Source organism: Anguilla anguilla, chromosome 11, assembly GCF_013347855.1.
Source record: "Anguilla anguilla isolate fAngAng1 chromosome 11, fAngAng1.pri, whole genome shotgun sequence".
Classification (NCBI taxonomy): Eukaryota; Metazoa; Chordata; class Actinopteri; order Anguilliformes; family Anguillidae; genus Anguilla; species Anguilla anguilla.
In genome coordinates, this window is record NC_049211.1 from 14,052,841 (window position 1) to 14,072,871 (window position 20,031).

Below are 20,031 nucleotides of genomic sequence, written 5' to 3' on the forward strand. Positions count from 1 at the left end.
CCTACACAGTTTTGTGAATAGTGTGTTTTTTAAAAAACTTTTTACATTTAACTGTTTCAATATCTTGTGCTGTAGCAAATATCTATGTGAAGGAACAATAAAGTATATCTTACAATACTAATTTTTATTTGTAAACTGAAGGAGTATAGCATGGTAGGCTTTTTAAGAACTAAACAGTTGAAGCAAGTAAGATAACGATGGGTGGAGACTCACCTCCAGTGGACTGGTGCTCATGTTTGTGTCTCTGGCGTTCGGGTCCTTGTTGGGCTGGCCTGGCTCCTCCCTCAGGCTCTGCTTCATGAACCTCTTGTTGACGATCTTGGTGACGTTGTCGCTGTTGACCAAAGTGGCGACGGCGGGGCACTCCGGCTTGACCTCGTCTGCCGTGCTGCCGACGTCCTTGGGCGGCCTCTCCCCCGCCCCGCCCAGCACGGGGGTCGGCGCCCGGCCGCACACGTTGCGCAAGAACTCCTGGACGATGCCGTACTTGTGCGCGCCGGGCTCGGCGCTGGGCTTGCCGGCGGCCTTGCCGCCACAGGGGCTGACGCCGGCCTCGGCCTTCCAGAGCGACTCCACGCTGCCGGAGTGCTCCACCACGCTGAAGAGGCTGGACAGGCCGTCGTTGAGGCCGCTGAGCACCGGGCTGTCCCGCGTGGTGGTGGAGCGGGCCCAGGCCGAGCCGTTCTGCCCGCGGTGGTGCAGGTTCCACAGGCTGCGGTCCTTGGAGCCGTCCAGCTTGGAGGACGAGGCGGACACCCGGCGCTGCAGCTTGGGGGAGCCGTACTTGGGCGAGCAGCAGGGCCTCTCGATGCGGCTGTGCACCTTCTCCAGGGAGGTGGAGATCTGCCGGGTGCGGGCCGACGCCAGCGAGGAGACCCGGGGGGCCCAGCTCTTGGCGTGCAGGCCGGCCCCTCGGGGCCCTTCCGTCTGGAGCCCCACGCTGACGTACTGCGCCGTCTGCGTCCCGGCGTTGGCCACGCCCACCGTCTGGCTGGCCGTGTCTTTGCACTTCCTCTCCAGGGAGCTGGAGCGGATGGCCTGCCGCACGCAGTTGGTCATCTCCTTCATGTCGTCGCTCAGGTTGCCCGACATCTCCAGGCCGTGGAAGGGTGGGGGGAGGCCGGCCGAGGCGGCGGCGGCCGCCGACCCGTTCTCCAGCAGGTCCCGGTGCTGCTGCGAGAACTTGCACAGCCACCTGTCGTAGGTGCCGGAGTCGGCGTCCTCCGGGACCCCGGCGCCCGCGCCATACCCCGGCTCCGCCTCCTGCTGCCGCCGCTCCATGCGCCGCATGGTGGGCGGGCTGTAGTAGATCCGGATGCCCGTCTTGTCGGGGGCCGTGTAGCTCCTCTGGGCACATGCCTGGCTGAGGTCCAGGCCCGGGAAGCTGCTGCTCATGGTGGGGCAGTCCCAGGTCTTGAAAGGGTCGCCCTTCTCCAGCAAGGCCATCTCGTTGGTCAGGTACTTCCAGTTCTTCTTGCTCAGTTCGCCCAGGTCAGTGCGCGCCAGCAGCGTGCCCCGGGCGGCCTTGTCGTTGGTCCCATCGACTTCCTGACCCGGAAACAAGGGGCAGGCATCCAGAAGACTCTCAAAATCTGACACGGAAGGAATGGATTTGGTCCTACAAAGAAAACAAAAATATTTCAAAATGTATTTACAATTTTAAACATGCATAATGAGCATAGATTTTCGGAGCATTTTTCAAGAAACTGGTATCTTACCCCTGTAAGTTTATTCTGTTTGCATCGGTGCTGGAGGGATTCTCTTTTTCGGGTGATTTCTCATGCAGAGACTGTAAGGAATCTTAATGTTAGTCAAGACGGTTCATTTGCATACCAAATAATTCTGAGTACAACTGTTTACATTGGATGCCACAGCCTTCAGGCCTGCATGACGGCACACAGAAACAATGTTTCTGACTGGGGAACCCATTTTCCCACCACATGAATCATAAATTCCGCTGCTTCCATGTAATGAACAGGACAACACCAGCTTTGTTTGCAGTGCATTTCGAGGCAAACACATGCTTGTCTTTAACTGATGCTCACAGTGCACTAAAGAAGCATTCAGACTCAATCTCGGCCTCGTCCATCTCTTCCATCTTGTTGACCTCTGGCTCTGAGAAGCGTCTCTTGTGCCCGGCCTCGTTATTTCATTTGTTTTGAGGTTTTCTGGAGCGGAGTAAACTGCAGAAAGTCTTTGTGTTTGTTTGGGGGGGTGGGGGGGGGTGGGGCAGAGTGGTCTGACCTGAAGGCCAGAAAGGCAGGATTGCCATGCAACCCAAACTTTCCTGTTTTTCAGGAACAGGCGTTAGTCTGAAGGGGATTGAACTAAAGCCAAGCAAAGATACAGGCCAGCCAAACTGGGCAAGGCCATTTCCACGGACCTGCACAGGAAAACAGCGCTGATTACAGCTGATTGTGACATAAAGCAACAGGAAAAAAGGAGTCTGCAGAGTCTGAATTCAGTGCAAGGCCTGTCTGACCTTTCCAATGGGGTCATATGAAAGGCAGATAAGACCTCCATAGCTTGTGACATATATATGGTATGATAGCTGAAAGAAAGAGGAACAGTGGGAATATGTTTCAGAGATCCTCGAACACCATGTGCTTGACAAATTGACTCTTTCGTGAATTTCAGAAAACCAGTGCAGGCATTTTGCTCATTTATAGAGTGCTGTTTCGAGCTGGCAGATGTTCGCCATATGTGCAGGGAACATCCTTGCTTAGGAAACATACGCATTCCTCTTCCTCTCTGACCCTGCAGAGCTGACACATACTAGCTGACTCATTTCTGGCCTCAATCGAGAGAGAACCCAGTGTGCTCTCATTCAGAGGTATGCTCTAGAGATACGTAGACTTCCTGCAGGCTCTAATCCCCCACAGCAACAACTGAGAGATTAGCCTAAATACAGCTGTCACCACTGCGTCGGCTGCTACTAACTTCCCACTCCGGAAGTCACAAAGTCTACGACTGCAAGGGAGACGAAACCACCAGCTACATGTTACAGAATGACGACACCACAGGGTCTTTCCTGATGACATATCCCCTGCTATGCAGTTGGAAATTCCATTCCCTTCCCAAAACTAAGATAATTTAGAGGCACAAAGGGAAACCCCGGCCTACACAGTAAGAAGGCAAAGAATTTAAAAAATGAAGAAGCGATGGTGATAGAGAAACAAAAACAGAACAGGTGTACACAGCAGAGAAAAGCCGACGGCATTAAGAGTAATGACACAAGAGGGAGGAGAAAGAGAGCAGATGGAGAAGTGTCTCAGCCCTTGACCCCTGACCCCTGACCCCTGACCCTGGCCGAGCTCACCTTGCTCTGGGCGTCCAGCAGCCGCTGCTCCCACTGCCCGCGCTCCTGGTTGAAGCGCTCCAGCAGCTCCAGCCTCTCGCGGCTCCAGTTGCGCTCGCCGATCTGCAGCTGTTTGGTCAGGTCCATGACGGCGGCGTAGGAGTCCGCCAGGAGGTGCTGGTGCTCCTCGCGCTCCCTCTTCAGCGCCGCTTTCAGGTCCAGAGCCTCCTTCTCCCCGGCCACGCCCGCGCCTGCTTTCCCAGCCTTGGACTCCAGCTGGGGTGAGGAGCGGAGGAAAAAGCATTCTGTGAGGTTTATGGACATGCGTGTGTGCAGATAACGTATGGAACCACAGTCTCGTTCATGCATCCGCACGCAGACAGATACACGGAGAATGAAACATTATGACTGCATGGTTTTAATGCCCTTTTTACACTTTTCCCCCCTTTCCTCTCTAGACCAGCCAAAGCATGTCTATGGTCCACATGCAGGATAGCTGTGTCACAGGTAGAATTCAGCCAGCAGGAGGGATTGTGTCGCAGGCATACATCTGCCGTGCAGACTTGAGTCTTCCTCAGTTAGACAGGAAGTCTGCTCATTTCCATGACACAGTAGGCAAATCATACCCAGTGCCAGTGTCTGGGAGATTTAATGAGTACGACAGATGACTCATATGCACAGTCCATATATTATGTAGAGAGGCTAGGAATTAAGAAGTGTAGATATGTTTGTATTTGTAGGGCTTTGCATGATCCTGTTTACAGATGGTGAACACTGCCTTTTCAGTCACTTATCTGTTCTGAGAAACTCTGAAACCAGGTTTATTTTGATACAGAGGGTAACAGTTGCAACTTTGGCTAAACATTATATGGGAATATCAAATTTTATTTCCTATTTAGAAAGGATTTTTTTTAGACTAAGGCAAAATGAAAGGCACTTTCTCAAATGCTAACTAACTAACTAACCAACGATGTGTTATCTGGCACAGTGGAGGCCATTGGATGACAAATATTCCTTGGTTTCTGTGGCACAAGAAGTACACACAGCAACCATGGAACGTGAGCCACCCCCCTCAGTACCCACCCCTCCCTTGGTCAGGTCATTAGTATTTATCAGGCTTCAACACTTTATTAGAGGCATTTCCTTGGCAGTGGCCCATCAGTCCTGTATAAGAATGACAGCAGGTTTTGGTCCTCTACAGCTCAGTGGAAAAATTAAATGCCGAACACATCAATTAAGCCATGCATTTTTAACGGTGCATTCAAATGATCTAGAAACACAGCATTCTGTAGTTTGAGATAATGACTTAATCAGAATTTATAGTCATTAAATGGGCACATGTAGCTGCATAAAACTCATAACTCTAACTCACATTTATGTTATGGCACGTGGTCACTTGCACAATGCTATAAAAAAGGGGCACAATTTCCATAGCCCATATTGAAGTAGATGATGCTGTTGACAGTCAAGACATATTACTTCCATGTCTGTCATGTGCTTTGGTTATACACCAACATATACCCACAAGCCATTGAACAGGCAAGATGCCACTTGTAGGTTTAATAAAGTACAGATGTAATCTCAGAAAGTAGAAAATATGTAATTCTGCAGAGGTCTTATGTGAGACGATAAATGGCTTCAAAATGTTGTGATAAGAATCCAGATGGGATATTTAGCAGGAAGATATCAACCTGTATTCAAGAGAAGAGGTCATTCTAAAATCATGCACATATTCTAGACAGCTCAGCATATCATATTTATATTTTAAATCCCCTTTTTGGTACAGAAGCCACAATTAATTATACAATGACAAATTGATCTCACTTAGCTGTGCATAACCTCAGTGTAGCACACATTTCAGCTCCCTTTTAAATATGCCGTCATGGCCTCAGTGCATTTCAGCCAGGAACAAAATTAATCTCAGGTTCCCTGACACTTGTTTACAATAAAAAGGTAAATGACATTGTGACAAAGCAGTGACATCTAAACAGCATCAAATGGCAACTATAATAACCCTCATTTTCTCTCTCTCGCTCTCTCTCTCTCTCTCTTTCTCTCTCTCTCTCTCGCTCTCTCTTTATTTCTCTTGGCACAACAAAGCCCTCCTCAGAAACAAAAAGCAAAACTGTGAGGTGGGTGCCAGGAAGGGGGGGGGGAGGTTTGACATAGAGCCCAGTCTGCTGCTGTAAATTTCTCCCGTGTTGTGGCGGCGCCCTGCTGGGGCACCGTTCACTGGCGGGCATTTAGCGCTGGCCTTTAAGACAGCTATCTGACAGCTCAAATAAAACACAGCCCCCCCAGCCCCCCAGCCCCCACTGCCCGTGCCCTGTTATCTAGCTTTGAACAGAGAACAGCTCCATTCAGTGTGTCACCCCACCCCTGATTAAACTCATTACTGCAACCTAACTTGGTGGCTTAGAGGAGCAGATATTAAAGCCATCCTTCAATGTCGGCGCATTTCTGAGAAGTCCACAGGAGGCTTAATGGCAAGCAAAAAGCAGAGAATGAAATAAGTTGTAGATGTATCCACACTTAAAACTACCATTACGCGATATTAAAGGATGTCAAGTGATTAACTCTAAAATTATTCAATATGCATTAAGTTGCATTGCCATTTAACTTAAATGAACATTGTGAATGGGCTATAGAAGGGGCACTGCCTTGTGGAATGGAGGGAATGAGCTATCTACCATCTCTCTGAACATATTTTATCGGTAGTGTTACAGTGCATGTCTTTAAACTCAGAAAACAAAACATAAATATCTGTTAAAGATACATACCTGGCAGGGGAGTGTATTGGGGTAAAATGAACACTGTTTGCAAAAAAAGAGTTATGCTAATGTAATGACTTTACTGTTATACGCTAATACTGAGTGAATGTGGAATGCATGTAAACCTCTACAGACATATGAGTTATGGTCTGTATATGTGATGGAACAGCTCGTAGGACAAAACAGCTCACCTTTATTTTATTATTTAAAAAGAACAAGTACAAAGAACTTTAGCAGTTCCAAGGGCAGCGACCAATGCATTTTATGCACGTCATAGCTAAAGCTAATTTCCAAAATTAGTCCCTTGACGGCATTGCAAATGTAAACTGTATAAACAATTTAAGGGTGGAGAATCATGCTTTCATTAAGAAGTGAATAAATGTCAGCTGCGGGACATTTCACTTTGAAAAATGGCAAATGGTTTACTGGTTTAACGATGTACACTGTGAACATATAAAGGGAGAAGAAGCTCACCTGTGTGATGTGACTTTTGAGTTCGGTCCGCTCCACTTCCCAGGAGGCCTTGGCACGGGCGAACTGCTGGGTGAGCTCCTGTGAGCCCTGGCGCTCCTCCCGCATCTCAGCGCTCAGGTCCTGCAGCGCCCCCTTCAGGTCCGCCAGGGTGCTGCTCACACCGCTAGTCTGGAGGATTATGGCGGACACGGGGAGGGGTTTCTGTTAACTTTCATCATTCATCATTCTACATTGGAAACAGTGGGCGCGGTTCCTGTTGGCTTTAACCATTCTCTAGGGACAGGTTTTAGATGTTTCAGTTGGCTCTGACCATTTGACACTGGGGACATGGGGAGAGGCTTCACTAAAACAGATGGATATTAGTAAGACTGTGGGGGAGGGGGTTGAGCTTTGAACATTGTACATCTCAGCTGTGCTTTACCCCTTAAAGCTCAGTTCGAAAATGTCTTTTGGTTGTGATCACTTAACCACCAACTATGCCAAAGCTCAAAGAGGAAGAAATGTCATGTGAGTACTTACTAGGAATCCCTTTAACAATGTAAATGAGTTTGAATGCTTAAACAAACCACAGCTTTCACGCAAAACTGACACTTACATTTGAACTACAGCCATTAAACTTCACCTTTAAATAACCTTTCCACTTTGAGTAATGGCTGTTAATTGGTCTACTGTGTGTACCTGCTTGTAGGTCTTCTCCAGGAAGCAGTGTTCTTTGGCTAAGGGACTCTGGGACTGCTCTTCTGCAGTGGATGTCTTATTGTCCCCTTGATGGGTGGCAAGCCCCTCCTCTTCCAACAGAAGGTAGAGATCCTTCACACTGGTCACCTGGCGGGTAGAGGGGGACCCCATCGTGCAAAGACTCAATAACTCAGTCACTTCAGCTGTTAGTATCACTGCCTGTCATGCTTTCTTTGAGACTGGCAGTATGAAAGGCCATTCAGTTTCACTGTTGTTTTCAGGTTCATATAATGTAATGGTTGCTATTTAATCAACAGCATGGCCATAACGTTGTGTGATATAACACAGCATTTCTTCACAGAATAAAGCCTCCTTTAAGAACCCAATCCAGCATTTTTTATTTATTTTAAACTATGGCGGGAGCATAAACAATTTTATGGCAGGAGCATAAACAAAAACCATATTTGAAAAATAAAAAAATAAAAAAACCTCCCAAAATCTGATAGCTACTTTAATAGAGCACTGAGAAAAGTACCTCAGGACATGTGATATAGGGCCACCTTAACAATTCATTAGCATAAATATTTAATTAGCAGGAACATGGGACAAGTATATAGACACATGCACATTATTAACTTTCAAGAAACCACCCACATGACATCAGTCAAATGCAGAAAAGGAGGACACCAGCAATTTGAGTGAGGAGGCAGAAGCTAGGTGATCTGCAGTATGCTCCCACAATCCCTCATAGAGACAAATGCTGTGAGAAAACAACACTGCCACACACAAATGTGCCACTGAAGAATAGCCAGCTAATTTGCATTTTAGACTTTTAAAGCCTATTAAAATAACCTGCTTTCACAAATGTACAAAAATACTAATTTAGATATTTCTTCAAATTTATTCATGAGCATCTTACTCTAAGCCAACAAACTAAATCCATGGCTGACGAGGAATGAGGTTTTGGAAAAGTGTGAAAGCATACCTGTGCTGGATGAGCAAATGGAGGGAGACATTTATGTCTGCATTAAGTGCGCGCTGACATTTGAGTACTAGCAAGACCGGGGCTGTTCTTTCTCCTCAGCACATTATTACAAAGGTCATGCTTGACTGACCCAGTTCCTGAACTACAAGCTTATCGTGCTATTTCCTGTACATAATTCTTGAGAATAAAGTCATGTAGCAAAGCAGGATTTGGTTTAGATTAGTTCCTGCTAATAAAAAAATATGTGTTAAATGACTAATCATTTCTGAACCATCATGAGTAGGCCTGTAATGCCCTGGTGTTTTTTCCTAGTTGTACCTCCAGGATGTCCTTGCCCTCCCCATCCAGCTTCTTTCCCAGCCTCCACTGCTTCAGGAACCAGCGCAGCTTCAGGCTGAGCAGCAGCAGGCTCTGCTTCAGCTGCTGGGACTCCTGCACCATCAGGTTCCTCTCCTGGCTCCAGAACTTCTGCTGCAGCCGTGTCTGCAGACTCAGGCTCTGCAGCTGGAAGTCCCGCCTCACCAGGGCCTTCTGGTGCTCTTCCTGAAGCTGAGACAGTGGGTGGGGGAGGAGCAGATGAAGAGAGAAAGAGGGAGAGAGACAGTGAGAGATGGAAAGAGAGAGCAAGAGCCCTATACGTCCTCAAAGTAGAGAAAATGGGCTCTGAATTTGACAGCCTCTCACAGGTAGACAGGCTACCATTCTTTGTGAGCGCTAGCAATGCGTGACATCGCTGGCAGTGCAGTACGCTATCGCAAGACAGTTATCATTCATTGTTATTTTTTTGGAATATGCTTTGGCTACTTATGTGTGCACTTGTCATGCCAGAGAAAACATCCTCGCCTTTATGTTATTATTCGATGTCCACTTTAACCAAACCAAAGCTGTGCCCCTGCTATGTAAGTGTGTGGCACTTTTACCTGCATCAGCTTTTGGGAAGAGCTCTGGCAGTCCTCCCTGTAGGCCTGTCTCTCCTGGGACAGCTGCTCCTGCGCCCCCTGTGCCTTCTCCCTGGCCTCAGACAGCAGGGCCTGCAGTTCCAGGATCTCCTCAGGCTGCTGGAGAGAGGGGATGGAGAGGGTTGAACATACCGCACATGAGCCAGGCACACTTCATAAGCCTTTTCTTATCATCTCTGTTCTTACATTCAAATAATTCCCATCCTTTCACTGACAGGCATGCACCACTGTCACTGCATCTCTTGCTCCACCCACACAGGGCACCACCAATAGGCTGAGAGCTGGCTCTCATGGCTTGAATTATACTGAGGGAGAACAAAAAATCTCCATTTCCTTTCTTTCCCCATTTCTTTGTAGAAGCCCCTTAATGTGAAAATGTAAGCCAACTACTGGGCACCCGAGAAATTGGGGAGGTGGAGTTTAGAAAAGGCATAATCTGCATATGAAGGACTCTGAGGGTTTAAAACTGTAAAAGTTTGTGAGGGGAAGGGAATCAAATTAGAACCGCTCTTTAACTTCAGAATCTGCAGCATAATGGCACTAGCAGTTCTGGAGTTTTAATGCCATTTTGAAGAACACTATAATATGAAGGGTAAGCTTTATGACTTGTGCTCAGCAGTTCTTGCATTGATGTTCCTTCAGATTTCCATGAAGAAAGGAGTGCAAAAAGAAGAAAACATCCAACCTGTTCCTACTTGGGTTTATGCAGCAATGGGAAAATAAACAGAGCTTGCAATTGAATCATGGCGAGAAAATACATGCTGGAGAATAAGCTTCTTATAAGCTGCCCAGTACTGATGGCCAGGTTCAGTTGACAATATGCTACCTAGTGTAGTGAAGAATTGATTTATTCTCAAGCTTTTTAAGGTCAGCATTACTGTGTATCGAGCACCTTCTCCACCAGTGCTTCCCTTTCTGAGTGGTTCTTGAATTGAATTTCTCTTGTGGGAAGTGCTAGAGGGAAATGGGATCTACGGGAGGGAATGCTTCTCCTCTTAAAAGGATTCCCCATTTCCTTATGACATTATACAAAGCAATCTTCATTGCTTCATGATGATACAGGAACCATTTGGAAAACAGTTGCAAAACATCTGCTTCGTGGTAGCTCGCACACAACAGAAGTTACTGACTGGGAGTTCTGAGAGCATGAGGACCCAAAGGTTAATGCATCACAGTCAGCATGTGACACTGTTGCCTGGCAACCACCCAGCTTGAGCGCCTCTCTTCCACTGCAGGGCAGCATCACTGATCACCAACTGACTGAGGACACCGGAAACAAAGTAAAAAAAAGTATACACCCACAGTAATCTGTCAGGTGTCCAGTGTGATTCCAGCCATGTCTGGATTTGGGGAGCACAGAGTAGATTCATGGTGCCACTCAGGAATAAGATGTACTGAAGCTTAAAATTACCAGTCTCCATCTTCCTTTGTCAAGATAAACTCCTAACCTCTCCAACAGACAACGTAATGTGAAATTGAAAAGCTTTGTCTTTATTAAAATGTATCTGCAATGTGAATGTCTTTCAATGGCTTCACAAGTCTTTCCAAATGTTGCAGTTTCAGCAAAAAAAGATGTAAAAAGTCAAAATATTTCAGTACATTACTATACTGTTGAATTAATACAGGTAGACGACCTTATATGACATTGAAATAGGAGTCAAAGATAAGAACATTAATTGAAGTGGTGTTGAAACTCATGGCTCCAGAAAGTTTTTCCTTTATCTTTTCTTATAAAAAACAACACAGGAACATCCTGTGGCAGGAGGCAGTGCTATTGTGTTTCTTGAGCCTCATTGCTTTTGCAGGCTTCCTATTAGAGCCTGCGTTGCCACAGAGACTCAATAATGAAACGCTGAATAAACAAAACAGACGCCACTTCCTTAATTCCAGCTGGTGATGTCATCATGTTTCCACTTCTGTGATGTGAGCGTGATTTTAACACAGCGGTTGAAATGGGAATGATAGGAAGGAGCACGTTTCAGATCTCAGATTTGTTTGAGAAGTTAATCCCCAGCGGGTGGGTGGTTTGGGGGGGGGGTACTATGAAGTAGGCTACACCGTACCTCGGCCGTGTCTGTGTCCTTCCCGTCCTGTCCGTGCGTCTCTTGGGCTTTATTGCTGTCCTCGTTGCCGCCCTCCTCTGCCTTGTCCAGGTACGCTTCCTGACCTTTGCCCTGCTGCTCTGATTGGTCCCTAAATTCGGGCTGCTGCATGCATGCATGGGCAAGTTAATGAAAACAAAACAAAGGATAAAGAGAGGAAAACACAGACAGAGAAGGAGGCATATAGGAGAAGAGGAGGAAGAGAGGAGTGGTTGTAGGGGTGTTATAAGGGTCGAAGTTTGAGGATTGAAGAAGTGGGGAGCACAAAGGATACAGTAAAAAAAAAAGGGAGGGACGGATTCGAAAACAAAAGAAGACAAAAACACAAAAATCAAAATGTTTTTTGTAAAAGCACTGAAAACTCACAAGACAAAGAAAAGTATGTAAAGGAAAAACAGCTTTGTCACAGTGGCATGAGACAGCGTGGAAAACAAAACCAAAACAACAATGAGGAACAAGAGCAAAGGCTGGAGAGGAGGAGACGGGGAAAGGGGGAAGAGAAGAATCAAAGAGAACAGAAGAAGAAAGAGGAAAAAGAAGGGGAAGAAACATGTGCAGAAATCACCGGTCATGGTGCCCATGCAGTGAGAAAGAGAGGGAGGGGTGTGAGTGGGGTGGGGGGGCAGGCACTCCGGGAAGCCGGATTCTAATGGAGTCTTGTTCTAACCATAGATACACAAGCACTAGTCTGGTCTAAATTTCTTCAAAAACCTTATCAAATATACCATTCTGAATGGACAAGACACACGGCACAGATACCTGTGCACTAGCATATGTCCTCAAATTAAGCCCTGCTTTCTGAAACCCTGCCTCGCTGAGAGAGACTACAGCCAGGCATCTGACTTAAGATTCCCCACTATAGTAAGCACTGGCACGGCCAGGATGCAATCCAGACCACAGAATCTGCCACTGTATACTGAGAACACCCGCTATATGTGCTTGGCACTTGGCAAATGCATTCTGTCATTACTTTTAATACTTTTACAGCGAGAATGCATTTCAGCCATTTTAACAAGCCGCTACGTTGGCAGAGGGCAGCTGGACGATATACACGCAGCAGACTTCACTAACGCCAATGTGGACTGAGACTTCATTGATCTACCAAGGGCTTCCAAAACTCAGTCCTGGGTCCCTTAATACGTCAGCTGGTTTTCATTACAAATGAAATTGCAATTCAGCAAGTGGAATGGGCTGTAAATTGATCTCTAACTCAGCCATTTTCATTGACCTGACCCATAAAGCCTCATTACCAGTCACAAATAGATATCTGTGCCATGAGGACCCCATATAAACCATATATCTACTGACTTGGATGAGTTCTCAGACAACTAAGGACTAATCTCTGCTGCACTGTGGTCTCTGGCAATCCTGTTTGAAAAGGCATTATGATTTCAATTATCAGAATTCTATGCTCTGTAAAAATCTTTTCAAATACAAAATCTCGGAGGGCTTTTGATGTGTGTTTTTAATTACAGAATGAGAATAAGCATCCACAGGGGCTGGGTGGTGGAAAGGGTTTCCAGGACCAAATTTGGAAAGCCCTATTCTGTCCTGGGTAACCTGGGTAGTCCCTCTTCAAAACTGTGTTTACGTAGCCATTGCTTCATTGCTGTACTACAGATACAATTGACGGAGTGCACAGCGTAACTGCTTACACATGTCCTGATACACAAGTGTATTTTAATAGGCTGCATTAAACTGGCCACAAAAACATTGTGTAATCGTATTATAATTTTATCAATATGCTAATTTGGACTAATTGATAAATAACCCTGTTGAGTTTCTGTTAAGCAGTTTTACGGTTCTGCCTGTAACAATACATAATGCTTTAATTTTACACAGTTAAAATGAACACTCCATTAGAGACTCGACTTCCATCGTGTTTAATTAGCATGCAGACTACCTGCTTTCTTTCTTTGGTAAAGTGTTCTTTTTGGAAAGGGGGATATTAGTCAGCCTTAGAATGATATATAAAGCCAAGGAGCAAAAATAAATAGCTGCAAAGGGAATTGTATAAATCTAAAACAAAAGAAAAAGAAAATAGCAAACGCAGAAGCTAACGGTGCTCGTACCTTCTGGTCAGCTGGAGATTCTTTGTCCTGCTCGTCGAGAGTACCAGGCTGAGGCTCTGAGGATCCGGGGCCCACAAAACTCCCAGATTCAGAGAGCAGAGGCAAGGGCGAGGCCCCCTCCACCTGCTCCCTCCCAGAGCCTCCCAGGCTCTCCACCCTCTCCACGAAGGAGAGAAGCTGTGTCTGCAGGGCACTCAGCCGGCTGTTGAGGGCCTCCACCAGGGGTAGGTCGGTGGGCGGGTCCAGGCCCTTGTCTGGGCAGCTTTGCTCGGCAGCCTCATTGGGGGATGAGGAGGCCGGAGAGACCTTGCGGTAGGGGGAGGACGAGAGGCAGTTGGAGTCGGGAGCCGTGATCAGCTGGATGGCGGTGTTGATGAGCCGCGCTTGATCCCGCAAGGCCAGGAGGGCCTCGTAGTCCTTCAGCTTCCGGCACTGGGCAGCGCTCTCCGGGTGGGCGTGGCTGCCTTTAACCTCACTGCCTGCAGGCTTTTTCTCCTGCTCATCCAGGAGGTCGTTCTCGCCCCCCACGGGCCCCTCGCGGCGGATCTGGCTCGGCACACACTCGGCGGAGTCGCCGGCCTCGGCGTCCGTCTCCATGGCGAGGCGGGAGTGGTGGTAGGAGGCGAGGTCGCAGCGCTGCAGGTTGGACAGCAGGACGCGGTTCTCGTACTGGAGCTTCTTCACCTTGCCGCTGAGATCACCGATCTGCAGCCGCGCGTTGAGCAGCTCCTCCTGGGAGGCCTCGCTCAGCACCGAGCAGCTGTCCTCGGAGAGGGCGGTCGAGTCCAGCTCGGGGTCCTGCTCCGACTTGTAGCGGTTGAGCTCGTTCATCAGCAGCTTGTTCTGTTCCTCCATCTCCAGCAGGGAGCGCCGCAGCAGGTCGGCCTCCTCCTCCACAAACTGCAGGTGCCTCTGAAGCTCAGTCATGTTCTCGGCCACGGCCCCGCCCCCGGCCAGCACCAGGGGCCCCGTCCCCCCAGGCAGCTCCTGGCACTTCATCTCGTCCATCTCGGCCCGGAGCCCCCGGTTCTCCACCTCCAGCTCCACGATCCGCCGGCTCAGCAGGTTGGCCTCCTCCTCCACCAGCTTCAGGTGGACCTTGACCTCCGCCTCGCGGGTGTGCGGGGAGTCGGCCACCTCCTCCACGGACAGGGAGGCGTCCACTTCGCCATACAGGGAGCGGTACTTGGCCAGCTCCTCCCGCATGCTCTCGCTGTCCTTGGCCATCTTGGTCAGTTTCTTGCACATGAGGGCCGACTCCTCCTTGGCAAAGTGTAGCTGGCATTTTAGGTCTGAACTGTCCTCCTGAGAAAGAACAACATGCCATTACTGACCCTATCCTACAGACATACAAGTTATACCAATGACACTAATTCTAATTCAATGGCTCTGACACTCAGCAGAGTGGGGAAAGACAAAGTCAGAGACCAGATATGCAACGGGATGCCTGGCTTAACATTAAAAGTTCCCGACTAAGAAAGGAACTCACAAATATTCATTGAAGCCTTCGGTAATCTTTGTACTTAAATCACTAAAGCTGCAATGTCAGTCATCCAGAATCGAAAGGCATATTCACAACATGTGAAATGAATGCTCAATACTATTTAGATGCGGGGGGTGTCCTTTTCTGTAAAGTTTTCTGGGAACCCAACTCTTTAGCAGTAAGGTACACAAAGTTCTGGGACTAGTCTTAGAAAAGAAATGGCTTTTGACAGCAGTGCTGTGAGCGGCATGAGGAGTGGATCACAGTACACTATTTCAGGTGCAACATTTGAACAAGCTCTCCTGACTTTCACAGGGGACTTTCAACAAAGATCTGTAAAGTGGGTGTCTGCAAGCTGCCCAAATTGCTGCTTGTTTGCATTTCTCAATACAAGCAAGCAGGAGAGTTTTCACTTGGGAAACTCTTCTTCGGTTATTTTCATCACACCAGTGATTCAATTTTTAAAAACTCTGAATCACAAATCCTAATGAAACATGAAACCAATATGGTCTGTTGGCAGTGGTTCATTCAAAGAACCACCCATCCCAAAGCCAAGAGGGTTAAGACCACAAATTTGCCGCTGCCATGTTACAGTGAGAAAAGAAATCAATTGGATGCTAAAACTTCTATGTTAAAATTGAATCAATATCAGAGTCTCGCAGGAAACAGCTGAAGTGCCCAGAAGTTCCTGAGCAATTCTTTCATTGATTCACTGGGACTCGCCACACCATTGTTCTTTAGCCTGATAATAAACCTTCCAGGGTGTACATTACCTGAGCAGAGAGCTTCTTGTCTGGTTTGCTGGACTGCCGGGCTCCCCTCTTCTTCAGAGAATTCTATTAAAAAAAAGGAGAAGTAGTGTTTGAAAAGGCAATAACCACAGTAGGTCAACAAACCTGGCAGGATGAGCTGATATTTCCGGAAATATCGATACGGTTACACATGTGAAATTGCCTGCACCTTGAAATGAGAAAGGAAGAACACTATTAACCGTAGTCAAACAATGGAGGGAAAGATGTGAAATGACAGCGAGCAAACCCCCCCTCCCCCACAAACCTCTTTCATTTCATTATATCCCTCATGATTTATGATTCTCCCCCTTTAGGGATATTAGGGAGCACACAAATACTGCAAAATGGGACAGCACACACTATAACCTAGCTCTCAGAGCCATTTCCATGGCAACTAGTCTAAATGACTGAAAAGAGAGATGCAATACAGTTCATTGAATACAACAACAAACAAGAGCCTGTTCTGCTGACATGGGCAGAGTAGAATATGGTCTCCATCCAGAGGCAATTTGCAGTGGACTTTCGCGGGAAAACCGGCTGAAGGATAACTAGATTGGACTGAAAGCCATGCCGTTGCAGTACACAAGACTGTGTCCAATGAAATTCCCATCCCATTTCTGTTTGCTGATGACATCCTGCAGTTTAGCTGTGGTCTAAAGGCTTTTAATAGTCCTGTACCTCAACTGAAATCAAAGAGACTGAACTCAGTGATAATGGAGGTATTGATTTTAAAATGACCCATTTTCTAACCTTTTTTTTTGTTTTGCTTTTGGGAATGAGGACTGCAGGACTTCCCCATTTCCATAACTGACACCACCATTAAAATCCTGACAGAACAGATGCAGTACATGTTCATACTGTAAGCACACAGAGGTTGTTTCCTCATTTCTCTACTCTCCCTTCTTCATTGTCTCTCTCCCTCTCCCTAAATGCAAGCATGCCTATCTCACAGAGCTCTGTCTCAGAGCCAGGCTGATGCAATCGCTGCCAGGCCGTTATGTGCTTCTGTTCTGCCAGGCACATGGACGGGCACACACTTGCAGAAGAAACTTCAAACAGTATACTGAATGCAGTCCTGGGTGAGGCTGCTGGTGGATAGATTAACCTACAGTATTACAAGGATTAATCAATCAAATGTGTCATACCTAGAACAGCATCACATGCCTCTTTGCAGGTAACTGTATCAAGGCCTTCAGCAGCCATCTTTCCCCCCTGCATCACTTCCTCTGATTAATTCAGTTTCTATCACCCATTGCGCCTGCCATGCCCTTCCCCCATACCCTAGCACACCTTTGAAGCCACAGCAGTTTGGTGTTACCTGTACTTATACTTGATCTGCCTCAGCTGTAAAGCCAGAACTCAGTCAGTAGATAATCTCTGGATTTCTCTGTTATGTGAAAGGCAAGTGCGAAGACGAGACGAACAGGCCCGCTGGCTAACCCTTGCTTGATTTGAATTACAAAATGCAGCTGTACTATAAACAGGAAATGGGGACATTGCAAAATTTGCTATGGAAGAAAGGTAATCCTGCTATTCTTGTTTCAACGTCTAAATTCAAGAACATGCCCCCACATGAACGCGCAACTTACACAACGAAGTTAACGTGCCAACTGTGTCACCTGGTGTAGGCCTGTTGTTCTCAAACACTTCCCTGGGGTATCACTGTGTGTGCTCATTTTCGTTCCAATCACGATTACAATCCCAGAATTTTAAAAAGCAAATTTTTCTTGATAATGCTTTACATGTTTGGAGGGATTATTTACCCTCTTAAACCACATTATGTCAGAAATAGCTATGCATGCCATGAAGAACAAAAGTCCCATATTCACATTGTGCTCTTTACATAATGGTTTACATAAAGAGCAGTAAAAAAAGGTTTCAACTGATCATATTAAAGACTAATGTGAATCAAAAGGTTCCTAATTGATGAAAGTCTGGACACACAGCCACTAAAACTAACCATTTTGCAGATAAAAATCTGAAGGCAAAGCAAATGATAACAAGCCAAAGCTGCACTGCGTTAATAGGTTTAAGGGAAAAAATATGAAAGCACTTAAACACATGTTCACCTGTTCAGCAACCTAATCAAGAGCCTATTTATTCACCTCAGTCTTTAATTTGATCACCTCCTTTTATGACAGCAATTTCTGACATAAAGTGGTTTAAGAGTAAAATAATCCCTCCAAACATGCAAAGCACCTAATCAAGAAAAATCAACAGCTTGCTAAAATTCTGGCGATTGCAAATGTGGTTGGAACGAAAACCAGCATACCAAATTGAGAACCACTAGTGTAGGCTGCAAGAATAGTCAAAAAACGTGCATGATTTTATATCGATAACCAAGAAAGCTAAATATTAATAAATAAAAGTTTAACTGGGAAAACTACAAATTACTGTAGAAAGCTTGGTTCTAATACATCAGGCAAGGGAAATCATTGGAAACATAATTTGAGTTACCTGTTCCACAGAATTCCATGCCTGGGCAAAAGAGGCTATGCAAACCACTTCATACAAAGTGGTAGAAATACCTGTATGAGTCTATCGATGAAGACAAGCACAGATGAGCAGTATCTGACAATATTATTCTGTTACAGTAATCAACGTGGGAACTGCTATTCTGCTATTTGTATGGGTGTGTGTGTGTGTGTACTTTCAAGTGTAGCAACATTATTAACTCGTAGGGTGGCCTTCTAGGAAGCAACAAAGCATTAAATCATTATCCAGTTGAAGAGGATCCGGTTGGGACTGGAAGCTTGGAGAGGAGAGAGAAGACAATGCCCGAGAAGCAGAGCGACTCGCAGAGAGTACAAGCCTCCACCCGGATGTATTGTTGCAGGATTATTGGGAAAACAAAACATATTCAGAACTGATTTTGTTCATTAGTGCCCTGAATGCACAGCTATGCACATCATTGTTCATCATTGCATTTAGTTTTATTACTTTCTTTGTGCTGGTTCTACGAAACCCTGCAGCAGATAATGAGAGAGAAAGGGGGAAGGAGGGAGCAAGGCAGAGCAAGTGGGGGGGGGGGGGGGGGGGGGGCAGGACAGGGGAGGAGGGAAGGCTTGGGGTAAGATGTGCTGACTCTGCTGGATGGGGAATTAATGGTGCAGTGGGTCTCTAGTGCTACAGAAAGATGGGGTCACAACCCAGAAAAAATAAGTTATGTGCCTTTATTAATGAATCTGTCATACACTAAGACAACAGACAAGACTCTGGAATCTTAAAAAGTCTAAACTGGATAAATGTCACATAAATTTGAAATTTGTCTGTAGTCAATGAAAAAAGCAGGTTTACCTTAAACTATTTCATTATCAAATGCAGCATATTACAGGTACGTTCTCAATTTAACAGACCACTTTATATCAAAATTAATTAAAAAAAAGGTTTGGACTCATCAGTTTTCAGTAGGATTCACACAGTGTGAATCTAGCAACTGTTCCTTGCCCGGTCTGATGCACAGTTCAGACCGTGGGGCTCTCCACTGGGTGTGCGTGTGCAAGTGAGCCTGGGGATTGTGCGTGCCTGCATGCGCGCGTGTGTGTGTATGGGGCGGGGGGGTCTGAGGGGCACTGAGACCCCCTCCATTTTCCCCATCAACAGCCAGCTCCCACAGTATGATTTAAAGATACAGGCACTCTGTACAACACATCTTCAGGGATTCTGTTTCTAATCCAAATGCAAGTCAAATGAGACTGGATTATTAACTAAAAGCTACATGAAGAATATTGACCGGTGTTGCAAAAAGATTCTGATAAAACAACAATTCAGCAATATCAACAATATCAATTCAGGGTGCAGAGAAGCCAAACCACAAGCGGCTGGCAAGAAGAAGCGACAAAGCAGTGACAAAGAGATGATTCCTGTGGGGGATGAGTGCGGAGAGAAAGAGTGGCGTTTAAACAGGATGGATTGATCCTCAAGACGGCAACAGACTCAGATGCAAGCAAGGCTGCGTCGCCCATTATCTGACAACCGCTACCGCAGACCATAATAGGTTACCATGACAACCGCTTCTGTCCCAAGTTACTGGGCTGCGAACGGTGGAAGCGGATGGAACAAATTGGTGAATAGGAAGAAAACGGAAATACAGGAAATAGAAAACCCTTGAAATCCACTGGAAGCGGGAGAGTTCCTCTCTTCAAACCAAGTGGATAAAATGACTGAAGAAATTACTCCACTCTCGCTTTTGCAAAGAAGCATGATTAGCAAATGGGAATATTTGCATAACCATCCAAAAAAACATCCAAGCCTATATGTGTGTATGTGTTTGTGTGTGTGTGTGTGTACGTCCATGTGTGCATGTGTGTGTGTGTGTGTTTGTGAGACAAAAACATTTATGAAGGCCAATCATCCAAGCTAAAATCTACAGAACAGAACTAACAGCAGAAAAGTGATGCTGAAACAGAGGACGGTTT

General features: G+C 46.3%; 1 protein-coding gene across 3 annotated transcripts in view; it reads right to left on the reverse strand.

The window, feature by feature from the left end:
* soga1 (suppressor of glucose, autophagy associated 1) overlaps window positions 1-20,031 on the reverse strand; it is a 43,164-nt gene that overhangs the window by 4,145 nt on the left and 18,988 nt on the right. Inside the window, exons 4-13 of one of the 3 annotated variants that reach the window (XM_035381705.1) lie at window positions 15,596-15,658; window positions 13,340-14,644; window positions 11,229-11,369; window positions 9,127-9,264; window positions 8,525-8,755; window positions 7,222-7,368; window positions 6,544-6,711; window positions 3,320-3,574; window positions 1,719-1,789; window positions 214-1,618 (exon numbers count right to left, since the gene is read on the reverse strand). In XM_035381705.1, the coding sequence (XP_035237596.1) occupies window positions 214-1,618; window positions 1,719-1,789; window positions 3,320-3,574; window positions 6,544-6,711; window positions 7,222-7,368; window positions 8,525-8,755; window positions 9,127-9,264; window positions 11,229-11,369; window positions 13,340-14,644; window positions 15,596-15,658 (3,924 nt within the window). Of the gene's footprint in view, window positions 1-213; window positions 1,619-1,718; window positions 1,790-3,319; window positions 3,575-6,543; window positions 6,712-7,221; window positions 7,369-8,524; window positions 8,756-9,126; window positions 9,265-11,228; window positions 11,373-13,339; window positions 14,645-15,595; window positions 15,659-20,031 lie in introns of all 3 variants that reach the window. The other 2 variants (XM_035381704.1, XM_035381703.1) reach the window with 2 other exon arrangements.